The 18,190-nt window shown below is 57.9% G+C and overlaps 1 protein-coding gene and 1 long non-coding RNA gene across 5 annotated transcripts in view; one reads left to right on the top strand and one right to left on the bottom strand.

The window, feature by feature from the left end:
• SDK2 (sidekick cell adhesion molecule 2) overlaps positions 1 to 18,190 on the top strand; it is a 272,507-nt gene that overhangs the window by 227,152 nt on the left and 27,165 nt on the right. Inside the window, exons 35-40 of the mRNA XM_082439834.1 lie at positions 319 to 420; positions 601 to 716; positions 6,930 to 7,116; positions 9,490 to 9,627; positions 11,907 to 12,068; positions 14,717 to 14,842. Of these exons, the coding sequence (XP_082295960.1) occupies positions 319 to 420; positions 601 to 716; positions 6,930 to 7,116; positions 9,490 to 9,627; positions 11,907 to 12,068; positions 14,717 to 14,842 (831 nt within the window). The remainder of the gene's footprint in view (positions 1 to 318; positions 421 to 600; positions 717 to 6,929; positions 7,117 to 9,489; positions 9,628 to 11,906; positions 12,069 to 14,716; positions 14,843 to 18,190) is intronic.
• Positions 11,034 to 14,708, bottom strand: LOC309649660. 4 transcript variants are annotated; one of them, XR_014257231.1, is made up of 4 exons: positions 13,353 to 14,708; positions 12,341 to 12,470; positions 12,026 to 12,236; positions 11,034 to 11,564 (listed from the first exon to the last, which is right to left on the bottom strand). It is a non-coding gene; the product is annotated as an uncharacterized lncRNA (long non-coding RNA). The 4 variants fall into 4 exon arrangements; XR_014257232.1 differs by lacking the exon at positions 13,353 to 14,708 and adding an exon at positions 13,116 to 13,244; XR_014257233.1 differs by lacking the exon at positions 13,353 to 14,708 and adding an exon at positions 12,986 to 13,078.

Below are 18,190 nucleotides of genomic sequence, written 5' to 3'. Positions count from 1 at the left end.
CACACCTTTTGTCCCAGCATAAATGTTAACAGTGCCCCTTTCGGTTTCAAAAATGCCCAAGGTGGTCACACTTGGCCAGGACGCCACCCAGTGTCACCCTGTGTCCGGATTCCCAGGGATGAGTCAGAGCAACCCTCTCCCCAACGCCGGCTGCCCCACCTCTTACCTGTTCTTTCCTGAACCTTCGCTCAGGGGTCCAGACTCGCAGGGGCGCATCATCACAGCCCCCCCTGCAGCCGCCCCCCTCCACGCCGCCTCCGTCCCCTGCAGGGCCAGTGACCTCTGTGCGCCTCTCCCCTCCCCCACTCTCACCCCCAGACCTGAACAAGCACCGGCGCTACGAAATACGCATGAGTGTGTACAACACTGTGGGCGAGGGGCCCTCCAGCCCCCCACAGGAGGTCTTCGTCGGGGAGGCAGGTGAGCACCGCTACCCTTCCAGCCCCAGCACACCTTTCCCACCCCATCCCCATCCCCCCGCCCCGGAAGCCCAGCGGGAGGAGAGACGGGAGCCGGGGGGGGGCCACACCCCGCCCCCAGCCCACCTCCTCCTCCTCCCTGAGGTCCCCTCACGCACTCACCACCCCTCTCACCCTCCAGTGCCCACGGCGGTGCCCCGCAACGTGGCTGTCCACGGCGCCACGGCCACGCAGCTGGATGTGACGTGGGACCCACCCCCGCTGGAAAGCCAGAATGGAGACATCCAGGGCTACAAGGTACAGGCGCTCCGGCAGAGAACAAGGTCCAGAGGGACACAGGGCCGGGTGGTGGTCGGGAGTGACCCAGCAGTGGTGAGGTCCCGGGTCTACACCTGATCCCTTGGCTGTTTGCACCCAATCCCCTGAAACACCTGCAGCTGGAGCAAAACTCCGCCCATCCCCCCCGGCGTCCTTGGGGCAGGCGGCGCTCAGATGCTAGAAATTCAGGCCACCCCCCAGCTTGTATCATCCCTGGGCGGTACACCCCACCCCCGCCCCTGCCCAGCCCACCAGCTCCCGATGCCAACATGAGACCCCTCAAGTGGTTATTTGGCCAACCCTAGTTACCATATTGATGCAAATCGAATGGCCAGTTAGCAAAGGACCACCGACCAGGTGTTGGACATTTCTGTTTAAAGTTATTTCTAGATTTTAGGCAACATCTTGTGTTATGACAGGATTCAGTTTGTCTCCAAAATTCGCAAAGCCCTTTAGAGCTCCTTAATCCTCCTGAAAGCCCAGTAAAGCTGGTAGGTTATAATGTTTGTGCCCATTGTACAGATGAGGAAACTGAGACCCAGGTTAGTGGTTCATCGAGGTCACAAAAAAAGCAGATAGCAGAGAGTCAGATTCCAGGTCTGCTCGCCGTCACCCTGTGAAAGGTGAGCACACAACCCCTGGAGTAGATGGCACTAATAGTAATAATAATAATAATCACGTGCTGCTTGTTTGGACACTCAGCCCGTGGCCATGTCTGAGGCCTACCTCCTGTGCCGCCGTCCAGCGCCGCTCTGATTCCTGGTGGTTGTTTGTTATTCCAGAGAGTAGCCTAGTGCAGTGGCAAGGTGGGAAGGGTGGGCACACCAAGAGCTTCCCGGCTTCCTCGGCTCAGCCCTCGTCCCACAGGCAGAAACTGAGTTTCCACAAAGGTAAGGGCCTTTCCCGGTCCCACGGCTTGTGGAGACCCCATTTCAGACAGAGTCTGGTATAGGAGTCTGGTTCTGTGTGGGGTGAAGGAGGCGGGAGAGAGGAAGAAAGGCGTCTCGCCAAGGACGCTCTGAAGATGGATGGCACTCCCGTGCGGCGCCAGCTGAGAGAACTAAATATTGCGCCACTAGCATATGCCTCCCTGGGGAAGAAGAAGGAGCCGGGCAGGGCCTGCAACAGTTTGGCAGCCTCCAGACTGGGGAGGTGTGGAAGTCTCCAGTTAATGTACGGGCCCAGGAAATGTGTGAGTGCCCAGACACCACACATCACACAGCAGACGTCCACGTGCTCAGGGAGACATCATAACCGGCCATGGACATTGACAAAGGAAACAGAATTGCCACCTCCCAGACCTGCATTAACATCCGCGTTCACTGACCTTAACATGAACCACACGTTCACACCACCAGCCAGTGGTTGCACCAGAATGAGCTGGGACAGGCAGGTCCATGCATCCGGCCTTTCAGGGATGCGTGTTTATTGAGTAGTTACTTTGTGCCGAGCAGTGTCCTCGGTGCTGGGATGAAAGCAGAGACAACGTGAGCTTAAGCTGTCGGGGAGGAAGCCAGTGATGCACAAAGCAAAGGGCACCTCCAGGTGGCGGTAAGTGAAATGGGTTAAGGAGCAGGTTTGGCATTTTAAATAGGGTCGGTGGGAGAGCGCTTAATGAGAAGCTGCCACGTGCCCAAAGATGAAGGCGAACAGGGCGTGAAATCACGTGGATCTGGGAGAAGAGTGTTCCAGAAGGAGGGGGAAGACGAGCAAAGGCCCTGGGATCCGTGGGTGCTTGGCATGTACAAAGCCCAGCAAAGAGCCCCATGTGTCCCAATGTGATGGGGCGCATCACCTGGAGTCCTCAAGGGCTTTGGCTGAATGAGATGGCAGCCACGGGGACTTGGGGACAGAAGAGGGACATGGGTGACTCGGGTTTTTAAAGGCTTGTGCTGGCTGCTGCGTTGAGAATAGTCTGAAACGGGGAAAATGCAAAACCTGAAGAGGCGGCAGCATCATCCAGGTGATGGTGGTTTAGACCACGCAGCAGCAGGTAAGAAGCATTTGCTCCTGCTTCCATTTGAAGGGGGTAGAGCCGGTAGAATTTGCTGATGAACTGAGTGTGGAATGTGAGAGAAGGAGAAGCAACAAGGATTTCCAAGCAGTTGCATGACGGAGCTTCCAGTTACAGCGCAGGAAAAGAGGAGACAGTGGGAGGGGGAGGCTCGGAGGGAGAGCTGGTGTCTCTTTGAGACATCTATTGGACTTCCAAGGGGAGACACCCAAGGGAGCTGGACACACAGGTGCGGAGTCCAAAGGAGAAGGTCCAGGCTGGAGGTGTGAACGGTGGGATCCTCAGCATAGAGATGGTCCCGAAAGCCCGGAGATTAGATAGAAAACACCAGAAGTCTGAAAACTGAGCCGTGGGACCAAAACAAGTGATCAAAGTCTCAGAGCCCACATGAAGAACAGTGCTTCCAGAAGGAGGGAGGAAGCAGATGTGCCAACTACTACTGAGAGCTCAAGCAAGATGAAATCTAGGAAGCAATTATTCAGGGATGGGCAGACGACAGCCCATGAGCCTAATCCGGCCCCCCACTTGTTTTTGTAAATAAAGTTTTATTGGCATGCAGCCACACCCATTTGTTTACAGATCGCCTTAGGCTACTTTCAAGTCACAGGCAGAGTTGAATAACTGCAGCAGAGACCGTGTGGCCTGCAAAGCCTAAAATATTTCTTACCTGGCCCTTTACAGAGGGAGTTTCCAGAGCCCTGGATTATTGCATTAAACAGGCCAAGTTCACAGGTGACTCTGATACGAGTTGGGGGCAGGGAATGCCTGCTTGGAGTGGGTTCACGAGAGAATGAGGAGAGCAGCCAGTACTGATATCCCTTTTGAGGAGTTTTGCTTTAAAGGGAAGTAACAAAATGGGGTAGAGACTGGAAAAAGACAGTCAACGGAGGCGGTTTTGAGATGGGAGGAATAACTCGTGTGTGTGCTGATAGAAATGATTCTGGAAAGAAGAGGAATTTGGTGATTCAGGGAAAAGAGGAAGCTGTGACAGGGGGGCGGGGGGGGAATGCTCTGGAGGAGGTGAGAGGGGCTGGGATTTAGTGCAGTAATGTGGGTCCCGCCTTAGTAGGGAGCCGGCAGTTCAGCCCTGGTCACAGGAGGGAGGCAGAGGGTAGGGACACAGGGCAGGAGGTGGTCCAGCTGGGGCAGGGAGCTTGTGGAGTCTTGCGTGATGGCTTCCGGAGCTCAGTGAAGGGTCCTGAGCCAGGAGTGAGGATGGGGAGGGAGGGAAAATGGGGAAGGGTTGTGTGGAACCGTGATGCCGGAGATTGCAGAGAGTGGACCAGGCCAGTGTATCACGGTGGCCAGGCCACTCAAGGCTGTGCTTGTGAACTGAAAGTGTGGCTTTCCTCCAGCGACAGCCAGCAATGTGACATGTGGGCATGAACCTGACTTAACCGAGGCTGAAGTTCGGCCTGTTGCCTGTGGTGCAGCCAGAAGGGGCAGGGAATTGAGAATAGGAGAAGGTGGTGATGACGATTCACTCCTACACCTGTTCCCGTCGAAGGAAGGTGTTTATCCATTAGCGGATATTTATTGAGCACCAGCAGGTGTGCCAGGCATGATTCTAGATACTTGAGATGCAAGGGATCCAAAGACGTGGGCCCTCTAGGGAGCGTGTTTTCTAGCAGACACCTGTCTACCCATCAGCCTGCACGGCAACTCGGCCGTGTGCCCTTGGGGTTGGGGTCAAGGCTCAGCCCCTTGTGCTATTTGCGCAAATGTCACTTAATCCTCATCCAACAAAGGTCTGCTGAATTCGGTACACACAGGTAAGACCTGCCTGCTGAGGGTGCCCGTTTATGTACGTGTGGTGGCCCTGGGTCCTGGACCCCCCTCCTCCCCCTTCCCAAGAACGTGACACCAGCCACTGGCACCCCGTGTCCTGCATTATCACTTTTCTCATGCTGAAATATGTTGCATCTTTCAAATGCCTCTTCCTGACCTCACGTTTGCTTCAGCCATTTTTCTGGTTGGTCCCTTTACAACAGAAACCCTCCAAAAAAATGTCTGCCCGCTGCCTCTGCCCCATCTCTCTTGAATCCACTCCAAGTAGGTTCACTCATTCATTCCAAATAGTGAATGAATGAATGACTTCATGTGTGACTATCTACCTGTATCAGAAGACTGAAAAAAAAAGAAGAAAGAAAAAGGGAGGGGTTAGAGAAAAGCAAGGATTTTATGGTACCGAGTCGTCCTAACTGCCGTTCACACATGCCAGGTGGGGACGCTTGTATTAGCTCTTTCTCGCTTTTATGAGCTTTCTCCAGGCGAATTGAGAAACTGAGAAGCCAATAGCGTGCCGAAACCCCTCTGGCCAGCAGGTGGCGCCAAATGCTCTCTAATCCTCCGCGGGGCCAGGGACTTGCAGCTTTCCCAACGCCTCGATTCAGAGTTCTAAAAGTAGTGAAGCAATGTTCACTGCAGCACTATTTACAATAGCCAGGACATGGAAGCAACCTAAGCGCCCATCGACAGATGAATGGATAAAGAAGATGTGGCACATATATCCAATGGAATATCACTCAGCCATAAAAAGAAACGAAACTGAGTTATTTGTAGTGAGGTCAGTGGACCTAGAGACTGTCATACAGAGTGAAGTAAGTCAGAAAGAGAAAAATAAATACCGTATGCTAACACATATATATGGAATCTAAAAAAAAAAAAAAAATGGTTCTGAAGAACCTAGGGGCAGGACAGGAATAAAGACGCAGACGTAGAGAATGGACTTGAGGACACAGGGAGGGGGAAGGGTAAGCTGGGACGAAGTGAGAGAGTGGCATGGACTTATATACACTACGAAATGTAAAATGGATAGCTAGTGGGAAGCAGCCGCATAGCACAGGGAGATCAGCTCGGTGCTTTGTGACCACCTAGAGGGGTGGGATAGGGAGGGTGGGAGGGAGACGCAAGAGGGAGGGGATATGGGGATATATGTATACGTATAGCTGATTCACTTTGTTATACAGCAGAAACTAACACACCACTGTAAAGCAATTGTACTCCAATAAAGATGTTAAAAAAGATAAAAATTTTTTTAAAAATAAAGCAAAATTTTGTGTAGATATCCAAAATAATAATAAAGAATGACACAGTCAAAAAATAAAATAAAAGTAGTGAAGGATCTACTGCTTCGCTGGCAACGAGCGAGTGTTAACCCCCGGTGAATATGAAGTAGAGTCGTCCCTCGGAATCCGCGGGGGATCAGTTCCAGAACCCACTGTGGATACTACCAAACTCTGCGGATGTTCAAGTCCCAGTCGGCTCTCTGTATCCGCAGTTCCGCATCCACAGATTCAACCAACCGCAGATCCTGTTGTACTGCACCTGTCTATTGAGAAAAGTCCGTGTAGAAGTGGACCCGGGCAGTTCAAACCCGTGTTGTGCAGGGGTTCAACTGTTACTGGAAGCACTGTGGACACCTGCTGCGCTCCTCGACTACAGCTTCCTGCAGAATTGCCGTGTCTTCCTTCTCTTTACGACTTTTGCACCTCACCTTGGTTTTGGAAAGTGGGTGTCCGTGACCCCCACTATACGGACGACACAACTGCGGCTCAGAGAAGTCACCTGGGCAAGTCAGTGGTGCGCTGGGGTCAGCCCAGGCCTGCCTGCCTCTACAGTGGGCTGTGCCAGCTGTCATGTGTGTCCCCGGGGGCCTTGTCAACCTGCAGATGCTGATGCCACAGGTCCGGGGTGGGCTGACACTGCATCCCTAAGCAGCTCCTAGGTGATGCCGATGGGCTGGTACCCAAATCCGACTCTCGACTCTCGGCTGGGTTTGAGGTAGACTGCACCCCAGCAGGCTACCTACACTGCACTCAGGGTCCTGCAGAGCAGAATTGAGTTATTCCTACAGTGGCAATATTCTGAGGGCCGACCGTGCCCATGCTGTGCTAAGTCCTGCAGGCACTGCAGTGAACAGACGCATGGGGTCTGTGCCCTCATGGGGTTTACAGTCTAGCAGAGACTGAAGGATTAGCTGTGAAAAGGAACACTCTGGAAGGGTTTCTAAAATAGCTCTTAAATACACCTATACTATTTGTTGGGCGACTCACACCTGCCATCCAGGTGTGTGGATGGTACGAAAGAAGGTGTGTCTGAGACCCTGGGATCAGGCGGGGGCAAGGGGGGGAAGCCGGGTGACTGTCTCCCTCACTCCAGATCCTCTGTGCCCACAGATTTATTTCTGGGAGGCCCAGCGGCGGAACCTCACGGAGCGGGTGAAGACGCTTTTCCTGGCCGAGAATAGCGTCAAGCTCAAGAACCTGACCGGCTACACTGCCTACATGGTCAGCGTGGCAGCCTTCAACGCCGCGGGGGACGGGCCTCAGAGCACCCCGGCCCGGGGCCAGACCCAGCAAGCAGGTGGGGGAGAGACTGGAGGGACAGACGGCGGGGAAGGCGGGGGACACCTGGCGTCCGGGCTCATGGGGGAGTGGAGGCAGCTGAGCGATCTGGGTGGGTCCCCGGGCCCCATGGGGTGCCCTCCAGAGTGGGAGAGCGCCGCCCACCCAGAGGGGCCTAGATGTGAGTGCTCAGAAGAGGGGCGCTGTCCCCAGAAAGCCCTGGAGAGGCCCCCAGATCTCGCCCTTCCTCCCCCCATCTTCCCCCGGTAGCCCACCACGCCGATGGCCAGTCCATGCCCAGCCAGCCCCCTTCAGCTCCCTGCCTGTTCCCACCTGACCTTCTCATGTCTCCCTGGCTTGGTTCCCTCCACCAGTATTTACTGAGCATTCTCTATGGGCCCGCACTGTGCCATATGCTGGGAACACGATGGTGAATGAAACCAACAAGGGCCCCCTCCTAGGGAGGGAGTTGGATCGTAAACAAGCATCTCGATGAACTAACCTCAGGTGGCAGTGGGTGTGAGCGATCGAAGGACTGAGGCAGGGGGTGGACAGATGGCTTCGGATGGGTTCGCCTGCGGAGGGCTCGCTGAGTGGCTGACATCTGAGCTGAGATTTCAGTGAGAAGAAGAGGCCAGCCGCGGGAAGTTCTGGAGGAGGGGTGTTCCGGGCAGAGGGGCCAGCAGGTGCAAAGGCCTGGAGGCTGGAGGGGATTAGAGAACAGAGAGAAGGCCAGGTGGCTTGAAAGAACGTGAGTAAGAGTCAGGTGGTAGAGGGTCTGGGGGCCTTGGAAGGAAGTTCAGGATTAATGCTAAGCGTGACGGGGAGCCGTCGGTGGGGATAAGCATTGGGGCAACAGGATCTGTTTGTGTTTATAAAAGATCGCTCTGGCTGCTGTACCAGGGACAGGCTGATGGAGGGGAGAGGAGAGAGGCAGGGAGGCCAATTAGGAGGCTGGACGGTAGGGCGGGGCAGAGGAGTGGGCGAGGCTAAGAATCCTGCAACCCACACGTGCAGAGCCAGCCCTCTAGATAGTTTCCAAAGCCACTTCTCTGGCAACAGTACACTTGATCTTTCCGGAAGCCCTGAGGACGGGCAGGGCAGGAGTTACCCAGTTTCACGATGAGCAAGGGTGGCCTGGGAAGTGATGCTTCTCCCCTCAGGTCCCCCAGCTGCTCCGTGGGGAAGCAGAGACTGGAGCTCAGGATATCTGAGCATGTCCTGGGCTGTCTTCATGGCACCGGTCCCCTTCTTTGCCTGCCGTCGAGTTTTCTCCTCGTGGATGTGAATACAGGCCTTTTGACTTTAAGCATCTTTTCCAACCTGCTGTTTCCCATTCTGTCAATTACCTTTCTCTTAAAGACAGAGTGAGACCCCCTGGAGTCGGTTCCTAAGTATTGTCCTCTTTGGGGACGAGCTCTGGCTCCCGAGGGTCGATCGGTCTGTCTGCCTGCCTGCCTGCCTGCCTGTCTGTCCCGACCGCTCTCTGTCAGTGTCATCGGCCGGATGTGAGCCCCTGGGAGCCTGGTCGCTTCCGTCAGCAGGACAGAGTGTTCTGTCTCACGTCCCTCTAACAGAGGGGAGGCAGGAAGGGCCTCCAGAGCTGGCCTCCGTCCTTCAGAGACGGCTCCCTGACGCTGCCTCCCGGGGCTGGAGCGGAAGCGGCCCGGATGAGCTCCGGCTCCGTGGGCGGGCGGCTCCGGACAATAATAGGCCGGTCGTCGCCCTGGAGCCAGCTCTGGATGCTGCACGTTGACGTTGCTTTCCCTTCCTCTCTGTCCTCCCGCTCCGACCTCTCCCCCCGATGTTTCTGGGGTCACTCCGGGATTCTTGGGCCAAGAAAGCTTCTCTTCCGGAGAGTTGACCGTTCCTGGCTCTGGCTGCCCCAGACAGCGTGGTCTCTCTCGGCAGTAATCCCTGGGGCCCCAGGGACGGGAGAAAGGCCATGTGCATGGCAGTTCTGGCAGGTTGCTTAGGGCCCACCTGATGCTCTGAGGCCCAGGCACCCCCCAACCTCCTCCACCAGGGAAGCCAGGGCATCGCCCGGCCCCGCAGGGACCCCGGGGGTGCAGTCCAGGCGTGTCCTGCGCTCTTAGCCAGGGCTCAGGGCCACTTCGCAGGAGGAAGCCTGCGTTCTCCAACTTTAGGGAAAAGAAAGTCCCCTTTTCTCCCAGTACTTGGACTCTGATGTTGGAAAGAATGCTAATGACGTCAGCGGGGGAGGGGAGGGGGTCCAGCGACCTCTAGTGACCCCTCCCACCCTCTCTGGCACGAAGCCCTGCTTTCTGCTGCTTCCCGGGCCCAAACGCCCCTGCTGGTTCCTTGGAACCAAACCCAGGGCTTTGAACCTCCAGGAAGGAGGAAACAAAGCCCCTCTGCTGTCTCCCCCCAGCCCCCAGCGCTCCCAGCTCGGTCAAGTTCAGTGAGCTGACCACCACCTCAGTGAACGTGTCCTGGGAGGCTCCGCAGTTCCCCAACGGTGTCCTGGAGGGCTACCGGCTGGTGTACGAGCCCTGCACCCCCGTGGACGGTGAGTGGGGCCCTCCCTCCCGCGGAGCTCCCCAAACCCACCCTCTGCACAGGTCCCCTCCGTGATCACCACGCAGAGCCATGCCATGAGACCCTCCCCATTTACAAACGGAGACCGAGGCCCCGACAGGCCGGGGCGTCACCAAGGTGAAACAGTGGCAAGTTGGAGGCAAAATTGGAACAGTAGCCCTGGCCTCCTGAGTCCTGGGAGAGAACTTTAAAATACATTCTCCCCTTCAGTGGATGGACGTGGGGAGGAGCGGAGGGACCCCTGGGCAAAATACAGTATCCCGAGATGGGTAATAAAGATGGACCATCCCCTGATGGTCCTGTCCTACGTGTGCCCGCCAGCCTTAGGGGCTCAGCCTTCCTCCGGGTTAGTTCTTCTCTGCCTTTCGTGGGGTCAGGAACCCCTCTGAGAATCCGATAAGAGCCTTGGAACCTCTCCCCGGAAAGGTGCACAAGTCCGGGAGTCACTGCGGCCCCGCTGCCCTCTGGGAACCTCAGCTCAAGCCTGTTGCTCGGCAACTAGCCTCCCTCCCGCTTGCCCTGTGCCCTGTTCCTCAGTGCCCTCCCCACAGCCCCAGCCCCGCCCCGCCCATCCAAGCCCCGGTCGGGACCCTGCCCCACTCCTGGGCCCCTCCACCTGCTGCCCCCCCTTGGCCAAGGTTACTGCTGTTTGCTTAGAAAGGCAGGAAGGAGATTGAACCCCTGGTGGCCTATGTCCAGTTCCAGAGCCCAGCGAGGCCTTGAGGGCATGGCTGGCCTACCAGGTGGCACCCTGGTGGTTAGAGGTGACCGCTTCTGGGGTCACCCCTCCCCGACAGTGGAAACTGACGAGAACAAGGGGTGGAGCCCTGGGAGCCGAGGCGGCCAGCAGTTCTGGGTCAGCCGAGGGAACAATGGCCCTCAGTCTTCCCGGCCCAACCTGCGTGCCAGCAGTTCGCCAGGTCTGGAGGTCCCAAGGGGGAGCTGGGCCCCAGGAAGAGGGGTGGTCAGGTGCAGGACGCAGGAAAGGGGCCATCTCTCCCACGGAAGGATGGAGAGGACAGAGGTCACGGGGACGAGACGCAGGGGGACAGACGGCTCTTGCTGCGGTGGCTCCTGGGGATCCGCACCTGGCGGGGCATGGCCACTTTGCCTGTCTGTTCCTCAGTCCAGCAAACAGGCCCCGCGAGGATGCAGCAACCCCTGCTTCCCTGTAGGGAAAACCGAGGCCCAGGCCAATGAAGGGTTTGCTCAGAAAAGTCGAGGGGCCAGGTACCCAGGGCTGCTGTTCCGGGTCCCAGGGCACATCACCACGTGACCCCACGGGTACATCACTCCTTCAGGAAGCCCCTCGAGATCGCCCACTTTTCTGTCCATCAGGACTTCATTCATTCAATACACTGGGCCCCAACCCTGAGCCAGATGCTCTGTTATTTTATTTAATCTCGTAACACCTGGCCTAAGATGCCATTGATACCCTCACTCAGTAGAATAAAGCAAAGCCAGGGTAGGAGACATGCTCAGAGACCCCCTAGGCAGCTCTGGGGTCTGAGCCCAGCCTGCTGGCCACAAAGCCTGTCTCCTGGGCGTGACCGGCTGCTTGGCGTGCATGAGAGAGGAAACCCGGTCCTGGGGAGGCAGGCGGTCGGGAGGATTTTGACTTGCGAGTCACAGCGTGCAAACCCTCACCTCCTGGAAGCCATCCAGGCCTCCCCTCTCATTGCCAAGTGCTGTAGCATCCTCACTTTTGCCCTGAAGAGCCTGGCGGGCTCAGCTGGTGGAGGGCCCGGTGTGGGCTCCTGGCTCTTGCTGGCACAGGAGGAAGGAAGCCCAGGCGGAGCTGAGGTTGTCCTGGGCTCCAGGGGCGGCTGCACCAGTGTCCCCTCCAGCTCTGGACGGTGGTGTCTTTACAGAAGCACTTGCCGGAAGATAATCCTTGGGATTTGAATTCTATGGGACGGAACGTGGGGGACCAAAAACAGGGGGTGGAATGTGTTTGGCGTACAGTGGTTAAGTTAAGCAAGATGGTGAGTTGTTTTTTCCCTCCAGATGCTAAAGGACCCTGTGGGTTTTCAGGCAACAGACAGGCAGGCAGGCAGGCAGGCAGTACGTATATATTCTTGAGAACAGCCTGCAGGGCTGTGTTCTGAGAGCAGTCTGGAAAACACTCTGTGTGGCCAAGGGTGCTGTCCCAGCCTGACTCCAAGGGGGTGCAGCCCCTGGCCAGCACCTGCCGCTCCTCTCCCATGGCCTCCCCCGGCCTTACATGCTGTGTGTCCCCCCCTCCCCCAGGAGTCAGTAAGATCGTGACAGTGGACGTGAAGGGCAGCAGCCCTCTGTGGCTGAAGGTGAAGGACCTGGTGGAGGGGATGACCTACAGGTTCCGTATCAGAGCCAAGACCTTCACCTACGGGCCCGAGATCGAAGCCAACGTCACCACGGGCCCCGGAGAAGGTAGGGGAGCCTTGGGCGGACGCGGGGGCTGCTGTCTCCATACACAGTGTTCAGCCCCCCAAGTCGGAAGGGGGTGCCCAGAGCCGTGCTGGAGCCTGGGGGTGCAGAGTTGAACAAGGCGGGGTCTCTGGTGGAGCACATGGGTCCCTGGGGTTGTACGGGGTGGGCCTGGGGGGAGGAAGGGGGGAGGAGAAAGGGGGGCATTTAAAGGGGGAGATTCCAGAAGACTTCATGGGGGTACGGCATTCAGATGGACACATGGGAATACAGACCGGCATCTGCAGAATTCCGAAGCTGTGGCAGAGCAGGATGGGAAGGGGTGGGTGTCCAGGTGTGAGGGAAGGCTGGCCGGGCTGTGGAGTGTTTCTCAAGGTGCCACTGATGTCAGACCCCCCGGGATTCCTGTGATAAGTACAGAGTTCTGGGTCCCAGGAAGTTCAGCATCTCTGTGCAGACACCCTGGGAATGTGCATTTGAACGAGAGCTGAGGTAGCTCTTTGCTACCCACTGTGAGAACCCATGCTCTGGGGGTCTTCAGGCTTGGGAAGGTGACACTGGCCAGGGCCAGGGGGCACCTGCTGGCTGCATCCTTCCTGGACAGAGGTGACAGAGGGGCAGGGTTGGGGGCAGGGCAAGAAAGGAGCCAGGCAGTTACAGGCTAGGCCCTGTGCACTGGGCCTGGGGTGAGGGGAGGGGAGGGAGGGGAGCACCGGGGACCAGGGAGGAAAGAGCAGCTTGGTTTGGGTTTTGCGATGCCTCTTGGGGTCATTGTCAGGCTGGGGGAATTCTTCAGGGCAACTTGAGGTTGAGGCTTAGCTCCCCAGAGTCTCTGTCACCCATGCAGCGTGTCCCATCCCAAACATAGAAGCCACCTCCCAGCCACTCAACTTCCCCCTCGGAGAAAGTACACAGCCCACCCCAGACTCCCCCTGAAATCCCTCCTCCCCTTCTTCCCCGCCCATCAGCCAGGAGTGGACAGGGCCCCAGCTCAGCCCCGGGCTGGGAGAGCCGCTGCCGGGAGAGCTGGGCCTGCAGAGGCTGCCTCACCTGCCTGGTGGGTTTGCCCAGAGGCTAGTTCAAGGCGGGGGTCCCCCCTTCACTTTCTCTTCCTGGGCACTTTCTCTTCCCTGCCTCTTGTTCTGCAGAAAAGCTCTCTGGCTCCTGGGCTCTGTTGGAACAAAGCCTGCAGGGCTGCAGGGGGAAGATTGCCAGGGAGCTGCCCCCTGCCCCGCCTCTGCCCTCCACCTGCCCCCAGCCTCCCCCCCTCCCCCCAGCACCTCTCACCTGAGCCAGCTTGGCTTCCTTGGGAGACAAAAGCAGGAAGCGAGCTGGCAGAGACAAGAAGGACAGAACAGTGGCATGGGGACAGGAGAGGGCCGCCTGGAGGACAGGGTGTTCTAACCGGAGGCTTGAAGTGACCCAGGGCGGGCGCGGGGGGATCCAGAGGGGGTGGTACAGAGCTGGGGGGAGGGGGCTCTGAGAAAGCACTGAGCTGCGCCCACCCGGCGGCGGAGGGGTCAGCAAGGGCGGATGTGCAGCTGGGCGTCCCTTTCCCTCCAGGCTGGGCAATGCTGGAAATGCTGGAAGCTTCTAGCCCAGGAGGAGATGGCAGACCCTCTCAGCCCCGAGTGCTGTCCTGCGCGGAATGAGAACTCGGGGTCCCCAGGGCCCCTGCCCCACCCCTCACATCTCCTCGGGCTGTGTCCCCCGCCCCCCATCCCTCAGCGGCCTTTGCCCTGTGCTGTGGGCAGGATGCTCGTTAGGGGAGGAAGGGGGACGGGAAGGAAGGCAGTGAGGCCCTCTGAGGTCACGGGCGGTGCTGGACGCGGGTAGGGCAGTGGGCCGCCACACTGTGGTAGTGAGTCTCTGGCCTGCTGTCCGGCTGCAAGCCTTCACAGGCCCGGAGGGTCTTCAGTCGGAAGCTGGGCTCTCAGCTCCTTTCCCCGCAGCCGTCCGCAGGGGCCACCGGGCCAGCCAGTCACCCACCCCCTCACTCCCTGGCTCACTCCCTCGTCCCATAAACACCTAGGAAGCACCTACTGTGTGCAAGGCCCTGGGGGTACAGGGCTCCAGGTGTCGTGGGGAACAGCAGACAGAGGCCCTGGGGGCAGTGGGAGCCGGTGCTGCAGGGCACCCCAGGGAAGAAGGGGTACAGGACCCTTAGCAGAGAGCACAGGCTCACTCCTCTCACTGCGGAGGCGAACTTCTGTCTCCTGCTCTGGCCCCTGGGGCCAGTACCCCGCGTGGCTGACCTAACAGGAGGCTGCCCTGATGCACCTGTCACCCCAGGAGAGCCAACAGCAGGGCCAGGTTCTTCTCCCTGTTGGACGCAAAGGCTCCAGATCCTCCTGCAGCCCTGGCCTCCTCTCTGGCCTGGCCTTACAGCAAACGCAACTGGGAACCTTTCTGCCATCATCACATATACCTCTCCTGGAGTGCAGGGGCTGTGGGTGACCTGGCAGAGGATAAGTCAGATCCAGCAGGCCTGGCCAAGATGCACTCCTTGGGCCTCGGCACGTGCAGGTGTCTGGAGCCCCTGGCCGAGGTTGGTTTTGGCGTCCAGCACCTCCTGCTGGAGCTCAGGAAGACAGGCTGGGCGCCTGTTCCAGCTCCCACGCATCCTCTCACCCACTGTGTGCCGTTCGCAGGTGCCCCCGGACCGCCCGGAGTGCCCATCATCGTGCGGTACAGCTCGGCCATTGCCATCCACTGGTCCAGCGGAGACCCCGGCAAAGGCCCCATCACCCGCTACGTCATAGAGGCCAGACCTTCAGGTATGTCCCGCCCGGCCTGAGCCGGCTCGCCCTCGGAAGCAGAGTCCCTCCACTTGGGGCACTGATGTCGTCGCGTGAGAAGGGGCTTGTGCTCCCCCAGGAGAAGCTAGAGGTGGCCCTGTGACGACGAGTGGGAAACGGGGACTTGCACCCTTAGTTAAGGAAAACCCAGGAGGCCCCGGGGAACAGCGCTTGTCACCAGGTGAGGACCGACTCACGTAGGGGTCATCCAAGAAGCCAGAGAACAAAGATTTGGGCTCCCATCGGCTAAGCACCCACGTCCTCCACACGACCCCGCTGACGAGAGCTCCACAAGGAGGCTGGCTGTCCCCCGGAGACCCAGCTGCCTCTTTGAGGCCCGTCCCCGCTATCGTGGCTGTCACTGCAGTTCCTGTCATGTCCCAGTCTCTCCTCTCAAGCCTGAAATCGAATCACAAGGACTTCCAAAGCCATCAGGAGATGTGCGGTTGATAAGTCGCTGCAGGGGGCTATCCTCCGAGCTCCTGTTTCACGGTCTCGGTGACACCGGCTCCTGCTTCTCCAGCTCCCCTTACCCCCAGGAGCTCCCGGCCTCGGCCAGCGCCCTCCGTTGCTAGGTTTCTGAGTTAATCAGAGGTGCCAGAGTCAGCGCAGGCTGGAGGCTTGTTCTCGGTATTCCGTGGATCTGTGATTAGGTAATTGAGGTTGAGAAACAAACAGAAAGACTGTTGCTGCAGCACGAATAGCAAATACTAATCGGAATGGGAAGCCGGCAGCTCAGTAGCTAATACTTCTAACGGGGTGCGGACACATCCCGGCGACGTGGTTAATACCGCGGGGTAGCTGAGCGCTAAACATCTCAATAGCCAATAGTTCATTCCAGCGGTTCCGGGAAGCCGCTACCACCCTGTCATTGCCTTAATCTTGGGCTAATAACTGCAGTCACAAATAGCTATTACATCCAGCAGCTCAGATCCAACGTGTAGCCGGAAGATACACGCAGCCTTGGCTCCCTCCCCTCTCCAGATGGTCCCTCCCTGGCCCTCCAGGGCCAGCTGCTGACTTGGCTGGGAGACCTCCGCGTGCTTCTCTCAACCAGGGCCTGTGCCTGTTTTTTCCATCCAAGTTGGCCTGCCGGGGCGCCAGGCTATGGAATGTTGGCCCTGGACTTCAGCCCTGTGGATTTTCCAGCGTTCCCTGGGAGGCCCGGCAGGGGACCTGGTGTTCCAGGTTTGGGGGCCGCGACTCGGCCCACACAGTTGGGGTCAAGGACTGATTGTCAGAGGAAGGATCAAGCCAGGACCCCCTGAAGGGCGGGGGTTCGGAGTGGTACCCGAGAGCCGGTGACGGGGATGGACGGTGCTGAGGAGAGGATGGAGCACAAGAGGAATGCCGTGCTTCTCCCCCTGGCTGTACGTCCTCCTCAGGATGGAATCGCTCGCGTCCTTGGCTCTACCTGCATCGCCTGTGCTTCCTCCTGGGCAGAACCAACTAAACGTGAGAAGCCAGACACTGCAGACCAGGGAGGGATTCTTTCATGCCAACTCCCAGGGCTGTAGGCCAGAGACACAGCATGATGTTCCTGCAGCTTCTGGCCTGGCCCCGTCGCCCCGGCTCCACCTTTGCTCCTGTGTGGGGAGGAACAAGGAGGGTCAGACAGCAGGCTGGAGCCCCCAGCTTCTGGGAGGCAGCGGGGTCCTGGCCAAGCCCACCTGGAAACGCTGATGACGGTCTGCACCATCCTTGGCACTGGGTGGGAGTTCAGTGCTGGGACGAATCAGACATCTCAAGGCTGAAGCACCAGCGCTGCCACTATGACCTTGGGAGGATGAGCTCAGCTGTCTCCAAGCCTCGGTTTCCTCATCTGTAACATGGGTACAAGTGTTCCTCCTTCTCACCGTTGCTGCCAGTAAAGCCCTTGGAACCAGGATGCTTGATAAGGAGTGAGTGTCACTGTTTGATCTTCATAATTGTTATCATCACCGTGCCTGTCATCAAGGGTGAATGAGAGACTTCAAAGTCACAGGAGGAAAATGGATTTGCACCCCAATACTTGTATTTCGGGGCAGTACTGAAATTGGGGCCTATGTTTCATGATGCTATGGAAAGGCCAGGGAAGAAAGATTTGCACTCACTGATTCAAAAACACTTCAAGTATGCCTGTGCTGGGTGCTGGGCTACAGAGACAGATGAGGCAGATCCCTGCCCTGGAGGAATTTCACAGCCTAGCAGGAGGAAAAGAGACAGTCAACAGAAAGATGTGATGTGTATGAGGCAGGCACCCAAAAACAAATCATTAAGAGGGAAAATGAGGCCAAGGCTCAGGACCCTGGAGCCTTCTAAGGAGAGCAGAACGCAGACGGACCGCCACGGCTGCCTTTCAAGCAGAGGGACCCAGACGGGACGGCAGGAAGGGGGCCTCCACAGGTGCCACCGCACTCCTGGTCCAACATTCAGAAATGGTGATGGAGTTACGGCCACTCCACCGGGATTCCTGACTTGGGTGGATCTGTAAAAAATAGTGTGGGGAAGGAAACAAAATCCATCCACCCCGGAGAATGGCCGAGCTGGGAGCAGCCTGTGGGCCAGAAAGACGGCTCTTACGCCAAGGAGTTGAGAAGCAGACAAGGAAGGACAGTGAAGCCAGAGGAGTGGAGGACGTGCCGTGGGAGCTGGTCCAGGGCAGCGGCAGCCTGGGTGACCCGCCGGCTGCTCAGGATGGAAAACCTGGGCGCTCAGCCCACCAAGGCCCTTCTGAGACCTCTGGACCCCTGGTCCATGTGAAAACGGGTCCCGTCCAGGGCCCAAGTGGCTTGACACTTTGGTTGCTGAATCAGCCCTGCACTCATGCAAGCAGGAGGAGGACTCAGCCTCTTTCCCAGGCCAAGGCAGCCCCGTGGGCCCCACACAGAGCATCTGAGGGGGTTGCCACTGGGCCCTGGAGGATGCCGCTGGCCTCTTCTCTTGCATGGGCAGCGCGCTTATTCCTTTTGAAGCAGGTGGAAATAAATTATGTCCCAAGAGGACAAGGCCCAGAGAGCCACAGACAAAGGGGGACAGGCCTGAAGGTTAAGTCAGGAGCTCAAAGGACGGGGGTATAAGGGGAGAGCGGACGGAGTCCCCTCCAGCCCTCACTGGTCCCTCACTCTCCTCAGATCTCTGCTCCCAAACGGAGCCCCGTCACATCCAGGCAACTTGACCAGAACCTCACAGGCAGCCCCCATCCCTCCTACAGCGATTGTTAAAAAGTCCTTTTCTTTTTGTCTGATGCCACTACTGTGGGTGTTTTGAATAGGAAGGGGGATCAGAAAAATAGGGGCCTGGTTAAGTAAAGGAAGGTCTACCCCTGTGATAACATATTAGGCAGCC

This window comes from Balaenoptera physalus (assembly GCF_965194825.1).
Source record: "Balaenoptera physalus genome assembly, chromosome: 20".
Lineage (NCBI taxonomy): Eukaryota > Metazoa > Chordata > Mammalia > Artiodactyla > Balaenopteridae > Balaenoptera > Balaenoptera physalus.
The sequence above is the reverse complement of the archived record's forward strand: the minus strand, read 5'-3'. Positions and strand labels throughout refer to the sequence as shown.